General features: G+C 43.2%; 1 protein-coding gene across 1 annotated transcript in view; it reads left to right on the plus strand.

Annotated features, from left to right (window-relative positions):
• Positions 1–19,853, plus strand: part of vps39 (VPS39 subunit of HOPS complex) — a 128,560-nt gene that overhangs the window by 23,249 nt on the left and 85,458 nt on the right. The window contains exons 5-6 of the mRNA XM_068039685.1: positions 14,261–14,355; positions 16,227–16,325. Coding sequence (XP_067895786.1) covers positions 14,261–14,355; positions 16,227–16,325 — 194 coding nt within the window. The remainder of the gene's footprint in view (positions 1–14,260; positions 14,356–16,226; positions 16,326–19,853) is intronic.

Genomic DNA, 19,853 nt, shown 5'->3' on the forward strand with positions numbered 1-19,853 from the left:
TTCTTTATCAATTTTAAACCCCTCTAGTGTCTGACCTACCTCCTCTTTCAACATTACTTGGGTTGCATCTTCTTCCTTGGTAAAGACAGATGCAAAGTATTCATTTAATACCCCAGCTATGCCCTCTGTCTCCATGTATCAATCCCCTTTCTGGTCCCTAATTGGCCCCACTCCTCTTTTTACCATCCTTTTTCTATTTAATTGCCCTTGGAGAACTTTGGGATTTCCTTTAATGCTAGCTGCTAGTCTCTCTTCATGCTCTCTCTTTGCTTCTCTTTGTTTTTTCACTTCCCCTCTGGACCTTCTATATTCAGCCTGGTTCTCAAATAGTCTTTTCTACCTGACATCTGTCATAAGCACACTTTTTCTTCATTATCTTAATCTCTACTTCTTTTGTCATCCAGGGAGCTCTGGATTAGTTTGCTCTACTTTTCCCCTTCGAGGGAACATACCTTGACTGTGCCTGAACTATCTCTTCTTTGAAGGTAGCCCATTGTTCATCTACTGGTTCTCCTACCAGCTTTTGACTCCAATTTATTCGCCCCAGCTCCATTCTTACCCCATTGAAGTTGGCCTTCCCCCAGTTAATTATTCTTACCCTGGATTGCTCTTTGTCCTTTTCCATAGTCAGCCTAAACCTTGTGATACAATGATCTCTATCCCCTAAATGCTCTCTGACTGATATTTGATCCACTTGGCCCACCTCATTCCCAAGAAATAGGTCTAGCAGTGCCTCCTTTCTCGTTGGTCTAGCAACATACTGTAGTAGAAATTTTTCCTGAACACACTCTTAAGAACTCTTGCCTCTCACTGTCCTTTAAACAACTATTATCCCAGTCCATGTTTGGATAATTAAAGTCCCCCATTATAACTACCCTATAATTTTTGCACCTCTCTAATTATCTTGCAAATTTGTTCCTCCACATCCTTCTGACTATCTGGTGGTCTATAGACAACACTGAGCCATGTAACTGCACCTTTTTTGTTCTTTAGCTCTAGCCAAATTGATTCTGTCCTGGGCCCCTCTGGGACATCCTTTTTCTCCAGTACTGCAATGCTCTTCTTAATCAATGCCACCACCCGTCCCCCTTTTTTTCCCTTTTTTATCTTTCCTGAACACCTCCAATAATATTTAACATCCAGTGCTGTCTGTCTTTGAGCCAGGTCTCTGTTATAGCCACAACATCATATTTCCACATGGCAATCTGTGCCTGTACCCCACCGGTCTTACTAACCACACTCCATGCATTCACTTAGATGCATATTAACCCTGATTCAGACTTGATTACTTTCTTCCTTACACTGACCCCATCGAATAATTTACTATTCCCTACTCTCATGCTATCTTCCCCAGTATTCTGTGTACCTTGGTATTCCTACCTGATACATGCGCCTGGTTCCCACACCCCTGACATGTTACCAGTTTTGCTTCCCTCCAATCTGAGTTCCCTCTCAGGTTCCCATCCCCCTGACAATTTAATTTAAACCCTCCTCAACAGCACTAGCAAATCTCCCTGCGAGGGCATTAGTCCCAGTCTTGCTAAGATGCAACCCGTCCATCTTGTACAGGTCCTACCTGTCCCAGAAGCGGTCCCAATGTGTCAGAAATCTGATGCCCTCCCTCCTACATCAGTTCTCCAGCCACATGTTCAGTTGCTCAATTCTATTCCTTTACTCACTTACACATGGGACTGGGAGTAATCCTGAGATTAATGCTTTTGAGGTCCTGCTTTGTAATCTCCTTCCTAGCTCCCTAAATTCTGCTTTCAGGAACTCATCCCCCTTCATATCTATGTCATTGGTACCAATGTGGACCATGATCTGTGGCTGTTCATCCCCCCCCCCCCCCCCCGCAGAAGAATGTCCTGCAGCTGCTCCGTGACACCCTTGACCCTGGCACCCGGGAGGTAACAGACCATCCTGGAGTCACGTTTACTGCTGCAGAAATGCCTATCTATTCTCCTAACTAACAAATCCCCTATCATTACTGCTCTTCCACTCTTCTTCCTCCCCTCCTGTGCAGCTGAGCCAACTGTGGTGCCACAAACTTGGCTCTGACTACACTCCTGTGAGGAACCATCACCCTCACCAGTATCCAAAATGAAGAACTGATTAGCAAGTGAGATCATATCAGGGTTCTCCTGCACTACCTGCCTGGTTCTCTTAGACTGCCTGGCGGTCACCCATTCCCTAACTATTTGCATGACCACCTCCCTAAACGTGCTATCCATGTAGTCCTCCGCTCGCAGATGCACAATAGTGACTCTAGCCACCGCTCGAGTTCCGAAACCCTGAGCTCAAGCTTCTGCAGCTGGTGACACTTCTTGCAGATGTGTCTGTCTGGGACACATGTGCCCATGACTTCCCACCTGCCACAGGCTGTACATTCCACTCGGCAGAGCTGCCCTGCCATACCTTAACTTTATAGACTATTTATTATAAGTAGAATAGCTTACCAGGTACTCAGAAGATTTTTCAACACAGGTGGAAAAGGATGAGTTGGTTGGCTTTTTTGGCAGGATACACGTCAACTGAACTTCAAACAATATCCAAAAATGAAACCAACCCCGGACATCTATAAACCCAGATATTTGATTTCTCTGTAAACAATTCTGACTACTCTGTAAACCACAAGCTTCTAGAACATGGATACATAATCTAACATGGAAGGTTCGTCCCTCTGTTCTGAAAACCTTTGGTTAGTTTTAGAAGACCTCTTGCATCATGTCGATAAACTAATTCAAAAGGACTAAAACCAGTAGATTCATTAGGTGAATCCCGGGTGGCAAACAAAAGAAATTCCTGCCCTTTGTCCTAATCATGACAGTATGCCCTGATCATCGTTTTGAGAGTCTGATGGTACCATTCTAAAGTCCCTTGGGTTGTGGGTGGAATGCTGAGGACTGTAACTGTGTTGCACCCAGACTACTCGTAACTTCCTGAAAAAATTTAGACATAACATTGTAACCATGATCCAACTGGATCTTAATCGGTAATCCATATCGAGTGAAGAACTGGGTTAACTTCTCTACCACGACCATGGCAGAAATTGTTCTCCAGGGAATGGCCTCTGGGAACCAAGTAGCCATATCCATAATAGTGAGTTAAACACTAAAATAAAAGCAAAGTACTACGGATGCTGGAAATCTGAAACAAAAACAAGAAATGCTGGAATCACTCAGCCGGTCTGGCAGCATCTGTGGAAAGAGAAGCAGAGTTAACTCTGCTTCTCTTTCCACAGATGCTGCCAGACCTGCTGAGTGATTCCAGCATTTCTTGTTTTTGTTCCATAATAGTGAGTATATATTGATGTCCCACTTTTGTTTTTGATAAAGTTCCCACACGGTCTACCAGCACCCTAGTAAATGGTTCCCCAAAAACTGGTATGGGAATTAGAGGTGCCAGTTTTATTGCAGATTGCAACTTTCCCACAATCTGGTACATATGGCATGTTTTGCAAAACTGCACCACGTCCTTGTGAAGATCTGGTCAGTAAAAATGTCGACTTATATGTGCTTGGGTCTTCCAGATCCCTACATGTCCCGCCATAGGAGTTTCATGGGCTCTCCTTAATATTTGCTGGCGATACTTGGGTGGTACCACTATCTGGTGAACCACTGTCCATTCTTCGTCCACAGGTCTATGAGGACGTCTCCGCTTCCTCATCAGAATCCCATTTTTATTATAGAAGCCTTCCGGAACTCCCTCTGTCTAGGCTTCGGTTTGAGCAGATTGAGCCATTTTACTTGACTGTGGATCACTTTGCTGAGCCTCGATCAGAGAACATTTAATGAACATTTCCTTCGGCTTATCCAAATCCCCCCAAAAAGTTTCAGATAGCCAAACGTCTGTCTGTGGTGCCAGTTTGATCTCTGGCGATGGAACTTGTTTAGCCATTGCTCGGGTCGTTGCATATGAAGGAAAGAATTCCTGGAACCCTTTCCTGCAACTTCTCTGTCTCCTTGACTTTACTTGGTCTTTCTATGACTACTGGAGAAACTACTACCTTTGCTCCAGCCAAATCATTCTCCAGGAGTAGGTCAAGTCCATCTACAAGCAAACTATGGACAGCTCCTACAGTTACCGTTCCAGCCATTAGGTCACACTCCAGGTGCACATGATACAAAGGTTCGGGTATATACTACCCACCGATACTGTTCACTAAAGCCTTGGCATTCAGTGCACTCTCTGGTGGAAAAGAGTTCCCCTGCAAAAGAGTTTGGGTGGCTCCTGTATCCCTAGTTATAACTATAGGTTTACCTGCCTCACTTGAGGGATAGGGAGTTACTTTTCCTTTTGAAAAGAATTCCCTGTAGCTCTCGGGTATCTTGTTCACCTTCCCCACGCTCTCAGCGGTGTTTATACTTGACTTTCCGGATGCAGTCAGTGCTACAACTTGGTTCTTGTACTATCGGTCAGGGCCCCTTTCTTTGCGTTGGCCTTGTGTACCCCATTAAGTCCCGTGGGTTTACTCCGTAACTTCCATCAATCCACACGAAGGTATCCACCTTGTGGCCGTGGCTTTTGGACCTCACTTTCATCCTCAGCATCTTCCTTTCTGGCCTGAGGAAGAGATCCCTGACATTCCTTCTTGTCCCTGGCTTCTTGCTTTCCTTTCACCCTCCCATCTTCTATCCTTCTTGAGTTTGTGGGGGTGACAGTAAAAGGGTTTGGGCTTGTGGACAAGCTTGTAATCATCAGCCATCTCAGCTGCCTGTCTGGCCTTTGAAACCTTCTGGTTCTCTACGTGGGTTCTTACTAATGGAGGGAGTGAATTTTTTTTAAATTCTTCCAGGAGAACTATTTCTCTAAAGGTCTCATACGTGCCTCTACCTTTAGTGCCCGCATCCAATGATCACAGCTAATTTGCTTTACCCGCTCAGATTCTATACGTTTGTGCAGGCTGTTTCCGGAGGTTCTGAAATTTCTGCCCGTAAGCTTCAGGGACCAATTCATTAGCTGCGAGAATAGCCTTTTTTGCCATCTCGTAATCTTAAGAAGCCTCCTCAGAAAGCATAGCATAAACTTCATGAGCTCTGCCTATCAACCTGCTTTGCATGAGTAGTGTCCAGTTTTCTGTCGGCCATCTCATCTGTTTTGCTAGCTTTTCAAAAGAAATAAAAAATGCCTTTGTGTCCCTTTCCTCAAACTTCGAGAGGGCTTGCACAAATTTAAACAGCTCCCCACTGGGTCCTGGGTTGGAGTTAGATTCTTCCTCATCCGAACTTACCCTAGAGTCAAGGCCACCTTTTTGTTTTAGTTCCAGCCTTTTTAATTGGAACACCCTTTCTCTCTTCTGGCTCTCCTTTTTCCTTTTCTCTTTCCCTTTGCAATTCTAATTCCAGCTTTTGAAATGTTCTTTATTTTTCCATTTCTTCTCTTTCTCTTGCCCTTTCTTGCTCCTTTTGAAACGCCCTTTGTTTTTCCTTTTCTCTCTCTGAAATTCTAGCTGCAACTTCGTCCTGTCCAATTGAGTTTGTGCCAGTGTTGCCTTGTCGTCTTCCGATTCTACTTGTCCCTCTGGCTCTTTTACTTCAATCTTCAGCTGTTTAGCCACTAGTCTCTAAATTCTAGGCCTCCTAGCTTTTGATCTAATATCTACTGTCATGCAGACCCCTCCCCCTAACCTGCCAAGAATGAGGCATATTAATTTTGTCAAATGAACATTAATTTTTAACTGTTGCTGGAGTGAGGAAATGACTTGTTCAACAGATCAGCCGTGGCTGGAAAAACATTTGCATACTAATAGTGCTTGGAGGGACAAAGGAGCTAATCCCTGCTCCAATTTAACTTGCAATGCTCTTTGAGCACCATGTATTGTGTGTAAGAAGAGACATTCCAGGGTCGGCTAAGACGAGAGAATCCACAAACAGACTTGGTCAGACTAGCTTGTCACATGACTAATCTGCTTGGCAGAAAAGGCCTGCTCAGGTCAGGAAAAAACCGGAACCGAACCACGTCAGACCTGGACCCGAGTCCTTCCATTTTTACCCGACCCAACCACCAGAATGTTCACTTTACCTACCTTCCGATTCCGAATCCATTTTTCACTTTTTCAGTTTGTGCAGATAAGCAACAAAAAACTGGACTTGAAAGGTTGTTTTAAAAAGATGATTAGAACCACGAAGTCAGTGAATGTTTGGTCACGCGTTAAACAGAAACCCATGGAGTTGTGCCAGACAGGTTGTACCACACTGTACCTGTATCTGTATTGCTTAAAATAAACACAGCAATTGCCTGAAGGCTCAGAAAATATCATTATACATTAACTAGACTCCTGCTTTACAGGTTGAAATACTTGCTGCAAGTTTATCCAGTGAGCAGCTGAGATGTAGAGACCAGGAAGGTCCTGAGTGATTATTATAAAATGTACAGTATTTATATAAAAAATATAAAATTATCACTGTCAGGACTCTAGTCTACACACATGCGGTGCAGTACTCTATGTGTATAGAGTCGGTTCCTGTCGGGTTAGGATCAGGTAGCAGGCCTTTACTTGGCAGCCTGGGTTTTTCCTGAGTTATACAAAGAGTTTGAACTCAGAAAGACTGTTTGCTCCTGGAGTGAGAAGACCTCTCCTGTCTGCTCCCATCTCTCACAAGCCTCTGGACCCACTGAGGACACATGAACTTCAAGAGAGAAAAGTCTCCTACAATGAACAAGGTTTAAGAGGAATAAAAGCAAAATACTGCGGATGCTGGAAATCTGAAACAAAAACAAGAAATGCTGGAATCACTCAGCAGGTCTGGCAGCATCTGTGGAAAGAGAAGCAGAGTTAACGTTTCGGGTCAGTGACCCTTCCGAAGAAGGGTCACTGACCCGAAACGTTAACTCTGCTTCTCTTTCCGCAGATGCTGCCAGCCCTGCTGAGTGATTCCAAGGTTTAAGAGGAATACTGGACCCCAACGAAAGCAAGACCTACCTACAATCAAGGACTTTGCTGTTCTTCAAACTCGCTGTAACCAAAACCATCTTCTGCTATTGCCTCAAACCTTTGCACTTCATTTCTGCTCTTTTCTGACTCTGTCTGCATGTGTGCATTCGTACGCATGCTAGCGTGGGCGCGTCACATATCTGTAGGCGTTAACCGAATTATAAGTTTAATAAAGTTCAACCTTTTTTCTTTACATCTAAGAAAACCTGTTTGGCTAGTTTCTTTGTTCACTAGCTTCCAATTATAAGGCCATGAGTCACTAAGGGGGAGCTAAAAAAAAACTGTGTTTAAAATTAAACCCTGTTATGGTAACACCAGGTGAAGGCTGAGAGGGAACCCTAGACCCCTTTCTCATCTGGTCGTAACACTACCTTCAAGTGATCTGCCATGCTTAACAGCTCGACAGCGGACAATGCCTTTAACGAATCAGAATTTATTCCAGACTGCTGCACAAACCCACTTGCATCAAAAGTAGTCATTCTGGTAGTGTAAGCTTTACTGTAATGCACAAGAAACCTGTCGTTTTGTCCTTTTCAATTATTATTACCCACTTACAATTGCACTTCGTCGGTTTTGGGTTATTCCAGCCTGAGCCCCCAATTATATGTTACAACTGAGGTTGGAGGAATGCATTGTCTTTCTCTAGTTCCACTGGTCACAACGTATATTTAAATGTTTTATCCAGTCACCGATACGGTCAATTATATACTTGATCTTCATTTCAGAATAAAAATCCACCAACCAGGTTTCTTTAATAAGCAACAAAATTATTAATTTATTATAAAACAAGACTTATCCACTAAAGATGAAAAGCTTTTTAACTCACAGGTTGAAATGTGAAAGTATAAATGTATTCCCTTCTAAATAACCCAACATGTGTGTGCACGCACACACACCGGTTAAAGAAAAAATAAAGAAGCTTTATCTGCAGAGATCAGTTTCACAAAAACAAAAATACTTTGTCCAAATAATTGTTAATTCTTGAAGACATAAAGGATTAGATATGAAATGTGCCAGATGAGTTTTGGTCTGGCATCTGCGTACACTTAGATGGGTATCACTGGACACATGCGGTTGTCACTGGGATCTTTTCAGAAGCAGTTTAAGGAGATGAGAGGAAGTCTTGCAGGCCTGTTGGGAGAATTACTGCATCAGTGGGTTCTCAGAAGACTTTTCAAAATAGGTTGTAAAGGATGCGTTGGGTGACCTCTCTCTTAGCAGGATACACACCAACTGAATTCCAAACAATATCTAAAACTGAAACCAGCCCCTGACTGCCATAAACCCAGATATGTGACTTCTGTAAACAACTCCAATAGCCAGCAAGGCTCCAGTTGTTTATTTAGCTTAAGGCATGTGACTTCTAGTAAGTGTGTGTTTTTAAAGAAAGTCTCAACTGTCCTTTCAGTGGCCCTTTTATAAAAAAAAAATGCCCAGCATCTCATCGGGTATTTTCCACCATCTTTTAAACACACTTCCTCAAAAAACTATTGATAATGGAAGCAACTTCATGACACTGCATAAAAAAAGTTCCATATCTCCCATCTGTACCGCAGGGATCGGTGCTGGGACTCCTGCTGTTTGTAGTATACATTAATGATTTAGACATGAATTATAGGAGCTGTGATCAGTAAGTTCGCAGATGACATGAAAATTGGTGGTGCCGTAAATGGTGAGGAGGAAAGTCTTAGATTACAGGACGATATAGATGGGCTGGTAAGTGGGCGGAGCAGTGGCAAATGGAATTTAATCCTGAGAAGTGTGAGGAGGATTAACAAAGCAAGGGAAAATACAATGGATGGTATGACCTTAGGAAGTACAGGGGTCAGAGGGACCTTGGTGTACTTGTCCATAGATCACTGAAGGCAACAGCATAGGTAGATAAGGTGGTTAGGAAGGCATATGGGATACTTGCCTTTATTAGCTGAGGCATAGAATATAAGAGCAGGGAGGGTATGATGGAGCTGTATAAAAAGCTAGTTAGGTTACAGCTGGAGTACTGTGTACAGTTCTGGCCACCACACTATAGGAAGGACGTGATTGCACTGGAGAGGGTGCAGAGGAGATTCACCAGGATGTTGCCTGGGCTGGAGCATTTCAGCTATGAAGAGTGACTGGATAGGCTAGGGTTGTTTTCCTTAGTGCAGAGAAGACTGAGGGGGGACCTGATTGCAGTGTACAAAATTATGATAGATAGGAAAAAACGTTTTCCCTTAGCAGAGGCTTCAATAACCAGGGGGCATAGATTTAAGGTAAGGGGCAGGAGGCTTAGAGGGGTTTTGAGGAAAAACCTTTTCACCCAATGGGTGGTTGGAATCTGGAACACACTGCCTGAAGGGGTGGTAGAGGCAGGAACCCTCATACCATTTAAGAAGTATTTAGATGATTACTTGAAATGCCATAGCATACAAGACTACGGGCCAAGTGCTGGAAAATGGGATTAGCGTAGATAGGTGCTTGATGGCCAGCACAGACACGATGGGCCGAAGGGCCTGTTTCTGTGCTGTATAACCCTATGACTCTATCTGGTTATTTTGCCATTTACCTTTTATCTGTGACGCCTGGTTACTGATTGTCCTGGGAGTGGAAGCAGTTTCTCCCTATTTATCAAAACTCCTCAACGTTAAGCACCTCTATTAAATCTCCCCTAAACCTTCTGTGCTGTCAGGAGAACGATCACAGCTTCTCTAGCCTCTCCAAACAACTCCCTTCATCCCTAGTACCATTCCAGGAAATCTTCTCTGCTCAAAGGATTGACATCATTTTCTAAAATATGGTGCCCAAAATTGGGCACAGTTCTCCACCTGAGGCCTAACCAGTGATTTATAAAGGTTTAGCATACAACTTAATTTCTTTTATATTCTGCCTATAGTAATGAAGCCAAGGATCTTGTCCTGCTACCTTCAAAGATTTATGTATCTAACTCACTAGATCTCTGTTCCTGCAACCCATTTAATTTGTATTGCTTCTCATTCTTCCTTTCAAAATTAATCACTTCACAATTCTCTGTGATAAATTGCACCTGCCATGTGCCTTCCCATTTCATTAGTGTGTCTATGTCCTCTTGAAGTCTGCTACAATCCTTCTCACGTGTTACTACTTTTCCAAGTTCCATGTCATCTGCAAATTGTGAAATTATGCCCTCTAAACTGAAGTCCGGGTCATTAAATATATACCAAGAAGTTCAATAACCAAACATTTTGAATTAATATCACATGAAAACTACTTTTTAATGTATATACCAGATTCACCAGTTTAGTGTACAACGTATGAAGTTAATCTCTAACATACAATGAAGTGGACCAGCATCACTTGCAGCCAGATCAATCAGTTCATTTGGTCGTCTTTTAAAAAAAAAAGTGCTAAACTTTCTTTCCATTAAAGCATCCAGCTGTTTCTTAAAATGGTCCAGTGTACTGGCCTCAGCCACTTGTTCTTGGCAATGTACTCCAGTTTTAAACTGTGCCCTGTTATCCTGTGTCCTTGTGTTCTTAGCTTTGTCACCACAATTCCTCACTGTGACAGTACTGTTGTTTCATATTGTCCTGGTTAACCAAGAAGTGTTTAAACTTATGAAAGGATGGGATTGGGTGGGTAGAAGCAGACCATTCCCAGTAGTGTCAAGAACGAGGGACCTTAGATAAAAGATGAAACGGTCAGATACTGAAGAGAAAAACCTCTTCACAGAGTGTTGTACAACTGTCCCAGGGTTAATAGTTGAGCTAGAAACTACAGCAACTTTCAAGATTGGATAGAGCAGTGAAGGAAAATGGGTTTAAGGGGTATGGGAATAGGATGGGCAAATGTGATGGGGCTGTTTGCGCATGAGGAGGCTGAACAGCATTGCAGACTGGTTGGGCCAAATGGCCTAGTTCTATGTTGTATTTTGTGTGTATTTTTGTATGTATGCCTTCTCTATTCTGTTGAGCACCATTTATTCTTCAATAAGTTCTTCTCTGAGGTCTGCTTTCAAAACTAGAGTCCTACCTTATCCGCCCTCTTACTTCATCCCTTTAACATTGGGAATCAACCCTGTTACTCTAGCACGATTTATAGGGACTAAATGGCCCCCCCATGATATGCATGAGATCTCAGATGTCGGAATACTAAAAGTGATGACAGTCTTAAACTTGCATGTTTTTGAAAGTAATAAGCCTTGGACTGTGATGGGCAGTTTTGAATTTTACAGATTTATATATTATTTCTCTGTTCCTCTCCTGGAAACATTTGATTCCTGCTGGGCACTGGCCAATCTCAAAAACTTGGTGTGTTGGCAAGCTATAAGACAGGTGGGGTTTGTGGTGCATAATACCTGACCCTGATCCTGTCCTCGCCAAGTGTCCACACATGTGCATTTCCAGCCAAGGTTATGAGATTGTGATCAGGAGCAGGACTTAATTTTGTTCTTCTAGTCTAGGTGAAGTTAATTGTAGCTCTTCTAGTGCCATTCCAGCGAGCACACACTAAAAATCAAGCTTGGAACTTTCTATTCTGTATACTTCTGTTGTGCACTGTTTTTGCCAGCTAATCCATGTGATGTCTTGTCTCCCATTAAGTCTGACTATATTGTAACATGTTTCAAAAACTTGTTTTAGGTAATAAAAATAATCACTATTGTGCACGGCATCTGGCAATTTTTCCATGTTCAAATATGTAGCCTTGCTTTCATCATCTCTGGCTTCCTATGGTCATGTCACAATGGTTTGAGGATTTGCTGCAAACAGAGCACATTGTGACTAATCAAATCTGGTGACAAGAAATGTGCCCATCCCAGTGATGCTGTACTGTGTTAGTGTGAATGTCATCTTCCATTACTGGGCTTAAAACAAAATTTAGCACCCATCTATGACCAGTAAATCTCCCCTTTCCCTTCCACAAAATGTGGGATCGGGGCAGTTTCATAAAAGCTTTAAAAATATTCCTTATTGTAAATTGTGAGTGTGCACATGCCAGGGCAGAGTTGTATTGAATCATGCATGTGGTTTTGTTCTGTTGAGCCATGGAGTAAACGTCTGACCTATTTGCAACTTAATGTGTTTCGTTGGATGGATGTAATATAATTTTCTTCAAATCAGAATTGAATGGGAAATTTTAATTTATTTCTGTGGAAGACCATTACAGTGGCTTCCAGTGTAAGTGAAATGAAACATTGTACATCGATTTTAGTATTGAGAAACCAATACTGGAGGACACCACATAGGTTGAAGAGAAGGTAAATCAAGAAGTAGGGAGTGGACAATACCAGACATTGTTTAAGTTGTTCTCTTGTAGGAGGAAGGGAAGGCTGAGGTGGTGAGGATTTTTGAGGTCCTGGGAAAGACTGAGTTAGATAGGAAATAGTGCAGTGAGTTTGATGTGTATGCACATGTGTAGGTTTAAAACCCTATTGGAATTTGGTATGTGTAATGTTGTATGTTAGTTCCATTGTGTTCATTTAAGCTGTGAAAATCACCCACTAGTCTTTGATTATCCAAACAGGAGGGATCATTTTGAGCACTAACACAAGGTAAAATAGTTGAGTATCAAGAAAGCATGCGATACCAAATGAGGTATATTATTACATTAAGCTTTTGAAAAGGATCTGGGATCCTACAACTTTTTAAAAAAACAGTGATTCCTGACAACGCAGTGGCCCGCTGATGTCATCAGAGTGCGCCAAGCTGCGCACATGTACAGCTACATCTTGCCAGGACTAAGTGGCACATGTGCGGGATTATGTCATCGCGTATCCAGCCCCCCACTCAGCTGGAGGAAGTGGCTGAATGGGACACTTTGAGGCTGGAGCTCTCCCCCACTCGGCAACTCGCTCCAGGCCTCGGCGCTTCCTCCTCTCAGCCGCTCGCTCCAGACCTCGCTGCTCCGCACCGCCACCCCCCCACTCCCCTGGCTGATTGTTCCTCGCTTCACACCACACAGCTCTTCAGCTGCTCGCTCCCGCTCCCTGCCTCCCCCTCCAGTCGCTAGCTCTAGGCCGCGCTGCTTCCTTCCTTTCGGCTACTCGCTCCAAGTTGCCCCTTGCGGCCCGCCTTGCTTCTTCGGGCGGCATGTGATGACTGATCAAACGAGGTAGCGAGTGGCCGAGAGGAGGGCAGCGGTGCGGCCAATAACTAGCGGCTGGTGGGGGGAGAAGCAAATTCAAGTGAAGGCAAACAGGAGAAGGGGAAAGGGTCCAGGAGAATGTAGGCACCCAGACGCTGTACTTGTAAGCGTTTAGATCTTATTTTCTCTATTCCTGTGCAAGTTTGGGGAACTTGCAATGTTGTCAGCTTCGACAGACCACAGTCCATTTTCCTCACAAGGATGCGAGCAATGAAGCTGATTTATTAACTCCCACTGCATACTATTTGTTCGCCAAAGTCCCCGGAGACTAAAACAGGGGAACAGTCGGCCAGGGAAGTTGGGGGGAGCAGCGAGGTCTGGAGCGAACGGCTGAGGGGGTGGGTGGGGGAGAAGCGGCCGGTGGGGAGGAGGGGGAGAAAGCAAGTTGCTGAGGGGGGAGGGCGGCCAGTGGGGCTGGAGCTAGCAGCTGCGTTCGGGTGATATCAGTCCTAGTCAGTCATATAAATGAATGACAATAACAAATTGGCAGCAAATTTTATACCCTGCCTGATTTTCTTTTCCATCGATCAGGGTGCCAATTCACTATCTTCCAATGGAAATTCAATCATAAAATTCCTTTTGCATTTAATAGGATTATTGGAATATTAAATGGATCTGAGGATTACAGTTAGTATCCTATAACTACATAGTAGCATATTACTGGGCTTCCATCCAACTTAATTTGAACATTGAAACAATGAGACCCGAGAGAGCTTGAAAAATACCTCGACTTGAATCTAATTAAGTTGCAAACGAGGTCACTGGACAATCATTTGGCTGCCTCCCCATCTGTGATAAAACCAGCAGTCTTTTACAAAAAGGTGAGCTCCTGAGACCTTGAAGCAGACAAGCTTTGGGTGCTAACCAGACAAGACCCTAGTGAGGGCTCTCTCTCTGCCCCCATGCCCTCTCTGCCCCTTCTCTCCCCCCGCCCCACTCTCTTCCACCTGTCTCTCTTTCCCCCACCCCCCCTCACCCCCACAAAACCGCTGCAGTGGTAAGCATATCCACTGTTTTAAAAGGAATGAACGCTTTGCAATAAACAAGGAGAAGGACAAGAGCCTTGTGACCCCTCCTCACCTATCATAACATGAGTATGATACAAAATTAACATGTAATGGCTAAAGTGAGGTTTTCCTGTAAAATATAAGCAGCAAGCAATGGCATTTGAATGGGGAAAGGTGGTTTCTAATTACATTCAAATATTTTCTCTCTTTCCCCCTACAGAAAGTAATATCTATGTTCACGACCTACTCACATTCCAACAAATTACTATGGTTACAAAGGCCAAAGGTGCCAGTCTGTTCTCGTGTGACTTGAAGGTAAGAGGCAAGATGTGCAAAACAGCAGTATTAATGCGCTGCAGGGATACGGGAGGTCTCCCAAATAATAAAAAAAACTTACTTTTTTCAGTTTGTCGTCAATAATAATCTAGAGAGAGAGAATGAGGATATGTTTCACTGCTGACAATGGTTTTCTTCCCCCTGTCCCATAAGCAGATGAACAAATTTTTTTGAAAAAAAGAGGAGTTCCTTCCCCTCTCCCTGTTTTGAAAAGTGTCTGCCCTTCCTCTTTTGAAGCTGCTGCTTGTTCCTGGGATGCACTTGCACAAATTCAGGCAGCTCTCCAGTACCTTGTTAAGTGGCCATCCATATATGAGTCTGGACAGTGATGACTTGGTGGTGAGGGCAATTGTGCCAGCTGAGATCCACATAAATGCACTTTCCAGCAGAAGTCACTGGATATTTTTCCATTCCTTTTTTTTGATCTGGGGCACTGAGAACAATTGTAACTCCAGACTGAGAGAAGCTGTGTTGGATCAAATTTGGGACCTTCAGATCAGCATGCCTTAGTGCTACACTGGGTAGTACCTTTACCTGCCATTGTATTCTGGAATACAGGCATAGAGTCAAATATTATGCATGGATATGAACAGCCAATTTACCATGCACAATCCGCCATTAGGAAGTGGTCCCAGTGTAACTTAGCTGATTGTATTTTAATGAGTGATGGGCTGTAGGATGTCTATACTTTGAAATACGTTTGTATGCTAAGCACCGAGCCTTTATTGCTTCATTAAACCATTTATTTCATATTTCTCCCATGCTGCCCCCCCCCCCCCCTCTCATTTTTATTTTAGTTCCTTGTCTTTTTGCCTTGCCTGGGCATTTATGCTTCGCTTTCCTGAGGAAGGAAAGAGAAATTGCTCCCTATGTTGAGGTGGGTGAGATTGTGAATCTGGTTTATAGGGAACCCAGTAAGTTGTACTGCTGCTTCTGCCATCTTAACTAAGTTTTCATTCATCTCTTACCTAGATAATGTTTTAAGAGCCAACAGCCATGTCCTCCATCTACAAAACTTATTGGCAAATTTCTAGTTGCTGTTAAGGCGCTCAGTGTATAAATGTACATGGTATTTCATAATTGACAATATTCTGAGGACAGATAGCAGGATTTTAATTTTAGTAGTCAGAGCACAATTGTCTGGCTCCTTCTCTTCTGGAGGCTTTGACTTCTTGATGGTTATGTTACTGTCGTTACTAATCACCTCTGGTAATTCATCCAATGAGCCATTTTTGTGTGAGCCTAGAGGGTGGCACATGTATCATCCATGACAGGCAACACAGCTGAGCCTGGTTCTGTTTTTTACCTAACGGATACACGTATAACAATGCAGGTGCATGTGTGCCTCATCAAAAGTAGGGGTCATTGTCTATTTTCCCCTTCTCTAACTTGGGTAAGAGGTGAATCGTATGGCCCCTGCCACCATCTTGCCTGGATCAGCAAATCTAGTACAAACCTCGGACTCTTCTGACTGGGCTGTGTACCTCAGCCACTCATTGCCTTAATTAACAGCCATTGGAGGAACCCTGAACTAAAGTTTGTTACATGGATTGAAAATGTATTCTCCACTTTCCTTTTGATTGTGGTTAAGGCAGATCTGGTTACAGTAATGGTTATTATGCAGTCACTGTACAATAGTAAAAAGTAAAATTGGTGTAAATAGAGGGTCACTTTATGAACTGGATTTTTAACTCCTGGATTTATGTTACATGGTACACTAAGGTATGAATATTACATATTAGCAAGTGTGCAAGTTTTTTATATGTATATTCTGCAGAAGTTTTGATCCAGAGTAGAAAATCAGACCTGCTCCTTCAGATCAATTGGTCACATGTATTCTGTGTTTTTAGCGATCTGACAGCGATGAACTGATTCTCAATATGTGTGTAGCTGTCAAGAAGAAACTTCAGCTCTACTACTGGCAGGACCGGGAGTTTCATGAAACACAGGTGAGGTAACTTCAATTGAGGAAATATCCAGAAAAATCACTGCAATCTGTGCCATCCTGAGGGACAAATAGTAACAAACAGTAATATTTTACGTGCAAAATTAGTCTTTTGTTCCATCTTCAAACTCTCCTCTGTGCTGTAAAGTGGCCAATCTTTGAGTGCTTTGTGATTTCATTAATGTTGTTGAGTTGGATCAAACAGGTGAGAGCAGCTATTCTCGACATCAAGGAAGCATTTAACTCAGTATGGCAGCAAGAAGCCCCAGTAGAACTGAAGTCATTGAGGGTCAAATGGAAAACTGTTCAATGGAATATGGTTGTGGTTGTTGGAGGACATCACTGCAAAAGTTCCTCAGAGAAGCAACCATCTTCAACTGCATCATCAGTGACCTTCCCTCCATCATAAATTCAGGAACTAGGTTGTTGGTTGACGATTCTAGTGTTTAGCTCCATTCACAACTTCTCTCATAATGAAGCAGCCATTGCCAGCCAGGACCTAGATAACATACAAAAATGGATTGATAAGTGGCAGGTGACATTTGTGTCACATGGATGCATCAGTTACTTTGATTATTAATAGCAGTTTTTTTCATAGCTACCATGTATTTTCAATCACCTAGGTTCATCAGTATAGATCAGCTGGCTTCATTATGTCTCTGCACAATGTTCATGGAAGCGTGATGACATGCACTGCGAATGGAATATGGTTGCAGCATTGTGTTTTATTTCTGATGTTTTTGGTTTGACTCTCTCTTGGAAATTGTATAGCCATTATTTGAAACATTGAAAGTAATTACACCAATTGATTTTCCAAGATAGAGTCCTGGCTCAAACCATGGTTCCCAAACCAGTACAACCCCACTTTGGAGGTTACGCAAAATTATCAGAAGAAATATGATCAGCAGTGGAAGAGAGGGAACATGATCTCTCTTGCCATAATTTTCTATTGAAAATTCTCAATTCTGGTCACTTAAATTTCAGCATAGCCAGGTATTTTGATTAGATGTGGCCACTTTGCATTGGTATTGGCAGCTTTTTGCCTTTGGGTACTTTGGTCAATCTGACTTGTTCTACATTGGGCGAGCTAATGAAGTTCTCCAGTATGGCAGCTGTTTGTTCCATTTGATTTCAAAGCTTGTGATTCATTAGGGGACTGGTGCTAAAGTTGGGAGAAGCAGAGGCCTAATATAGTCATTCTTATAAAATCATACCAATCAGCCAGTGTCCAAGACTTCTTTAACACCATCCCTGGGTATGTCCTGTCTCATAAGCAGGACAGACCCACTACAGATAGGGGAACAGTGGTATGCAGTTTGGGAGGGTGGTGGGAAGGGGAAGTCTCATAGCATCAGGTCAAATAAGGGCAGTTAACTTCCTGCTGATTATCACCTACCACTCTCCCTAAGCTGATGAAGCAGTACTGTTCCATGTTGAATATCAGTTGGTGGAAGCATTGAAGGTAGCAAGGGCACAGAGCGTATTCAGTGACTGGACTTCAATCTCCATCAAAAGTGATTCACTACTACCACCATTAATTGAGTTGTTTGAGTTTTGTAGGACATAGCCGACAGACTAGGCTTGTAGCCGTGGTGAGAGCCAACATGAATGGAAAAAACCTATTTGACCTCATCCTTATCAATCTACGTGATGCATCTGTCAATGACAACATTGGTAGGAGTGATCACCACACAGTCCTTGTGGAGACCAAGTCCTGCCATCACTGTGCTAAGTGGGATACATTAACTGATTAAAAGTTCGAAAGTGGACATCCACAAAGCTGTGGGCCATCAGCAGCAGAATTGTATCCCACCACAGACTGTAACTTCATGACCTGACATAGTTCTCCTTCACTGTCAAACCAGATGACCAACCCTGGTCCAATGTAGAAGAGCATGCCAGAGCAGCGCAAAGTGTACCTGAAAATGAGATGCCAACCAAATGAAGCTACAACACAAAAGACTACATGCATGCTAAACAGCAACAACTTGTATTTATATAGCGCCTTTAATGTAATAAAACATCCCATGGCATTTCACAGGAGCGTTATAAATCAAAATAAGATACCAAGCCACGTAAGGTGATATTGGGGCAGATGGCCGGAAGCTTGGCCAATGAGAGAGGTTTTAAGGGGCATCCTAAAGGAGAGTTGAACGACGGAGGGGTTTAGGGAGGGAATTTCAGAACTTGGGGCCTAGGCTGAAGGCAAGGTCACCCGTGGTGGAGCTATTAAATTCAGGGATCCTCGAGGCTAGAATTAGATGAACGCAGATATCTGGGACATTTGCGGAACTTGGAGGAGATTACAGAGGTAGGGAGGAACAATGCAATGGAGGGAGTTGAAAACAAGGATGAGAATTTTAAATTCAAGGCACTGCTTGACCAGGAGCTGATGTAGGTCAGTGGGCAAAGGGGTGATGGGTGAATAGGACTTGGCACAAGTAAGGCAGCAGAATTTTGGATGACCACAAGTTTAAGGAGGGTAGAATGTGGGAGACCAGCCAGGCGTGTGTTGGAATAGTCTAGAATTAACAAAGGCATTCATGTTGTTTTCAGCAGCAGATGAGCTGAGGCAGGGGTGGAATTGGGTGATGTAACAAAGGTGGAAATAGGTGGTCTGAGTGATGGCACGGTTATGTGATCGGAAGTTTATCTCTGGGTTAAATATGACAGTCTGGTTCAACCTCAGACAGCTGCCAGGGAGAGAGATGGAGTCGCTGGCGAGGGAACGGAGTTTGTAGTGGGGAGCAAAGGCAATAGCTTTGGTCTTCCCAATATTTAGTTGGAGGAAATTTTTGCTCAATACTGAAAGTCAGACAAGTAGTCTGATAATTTAGCAATAGTGGAGAAGTAGGGAGAGGTGGTGGTGAGGTAGATCTGGATGTTGTCAGCGTACATAGAATCATAGAATGGTTACAGCACAGAAGGAGGCCATTGTCCGTGCCAACTGTCTGCAAGATCAACGCAGCTAGTCCCATTCCCCTGTCTTTCCCCGTAGCCCTGCAAATGTTTTCTCTTCAGATTATGAAAACCACGATTGAATCTGCCTCCACCACACTCAAGCAGTGCATTCCAGATCCTAACTTCTTGCTGCAGTTTAAAAAAAGTTTTACCTCGTGTCACCTTTGGTTCTTTTGCCACTCGTCTTAAGTTGGTGTCCTCTGGTTCTCGACCCTTCCGTCAATGGAAACTTCTCCCTATCTACTCTGTTCAGACACACTTTAAATCTCCTTCAACCTTCTCTTTAAGGAGAACAGCCCCAGATTCTCTAATCTGTCCTTGTAGTTGAAGTTCCTCACCCCTGGAAGCATTCTCATAAATATTTTACGCACCCTGTCTGATGCCTTCACATCCTTCCTAGAGTGTGGTGTCCAGAACTGACACAGTACTCCAGTTGAGGCTGCATCAGTATTTTATAAAGGTTCACCATAATTTACTTGCTTTTGTACTCCTTCTATTTATAAAGCCCAGGATCCCATATGCCTTATCAACTGCTTTCTCAACCTGCCCTGCCATCTTCAACGATTTGTGC

This window comes from Heterodontus francisci, chromosome 9, assembly GCF_036365525.1.
Source record: "Heterodontus francisci isolate sHetFra1 chromosome 9, sHetFra1.hap1, whole genome shotgun sequence".
Classification (NCBI taxonomy): domain Eukaryota; kingdom Metazoa; phylum Chordata; class Chondrichthyes; order Heterodontiformes; family Heterodontidae; genus Heterodontus; species Heterodontus francisci.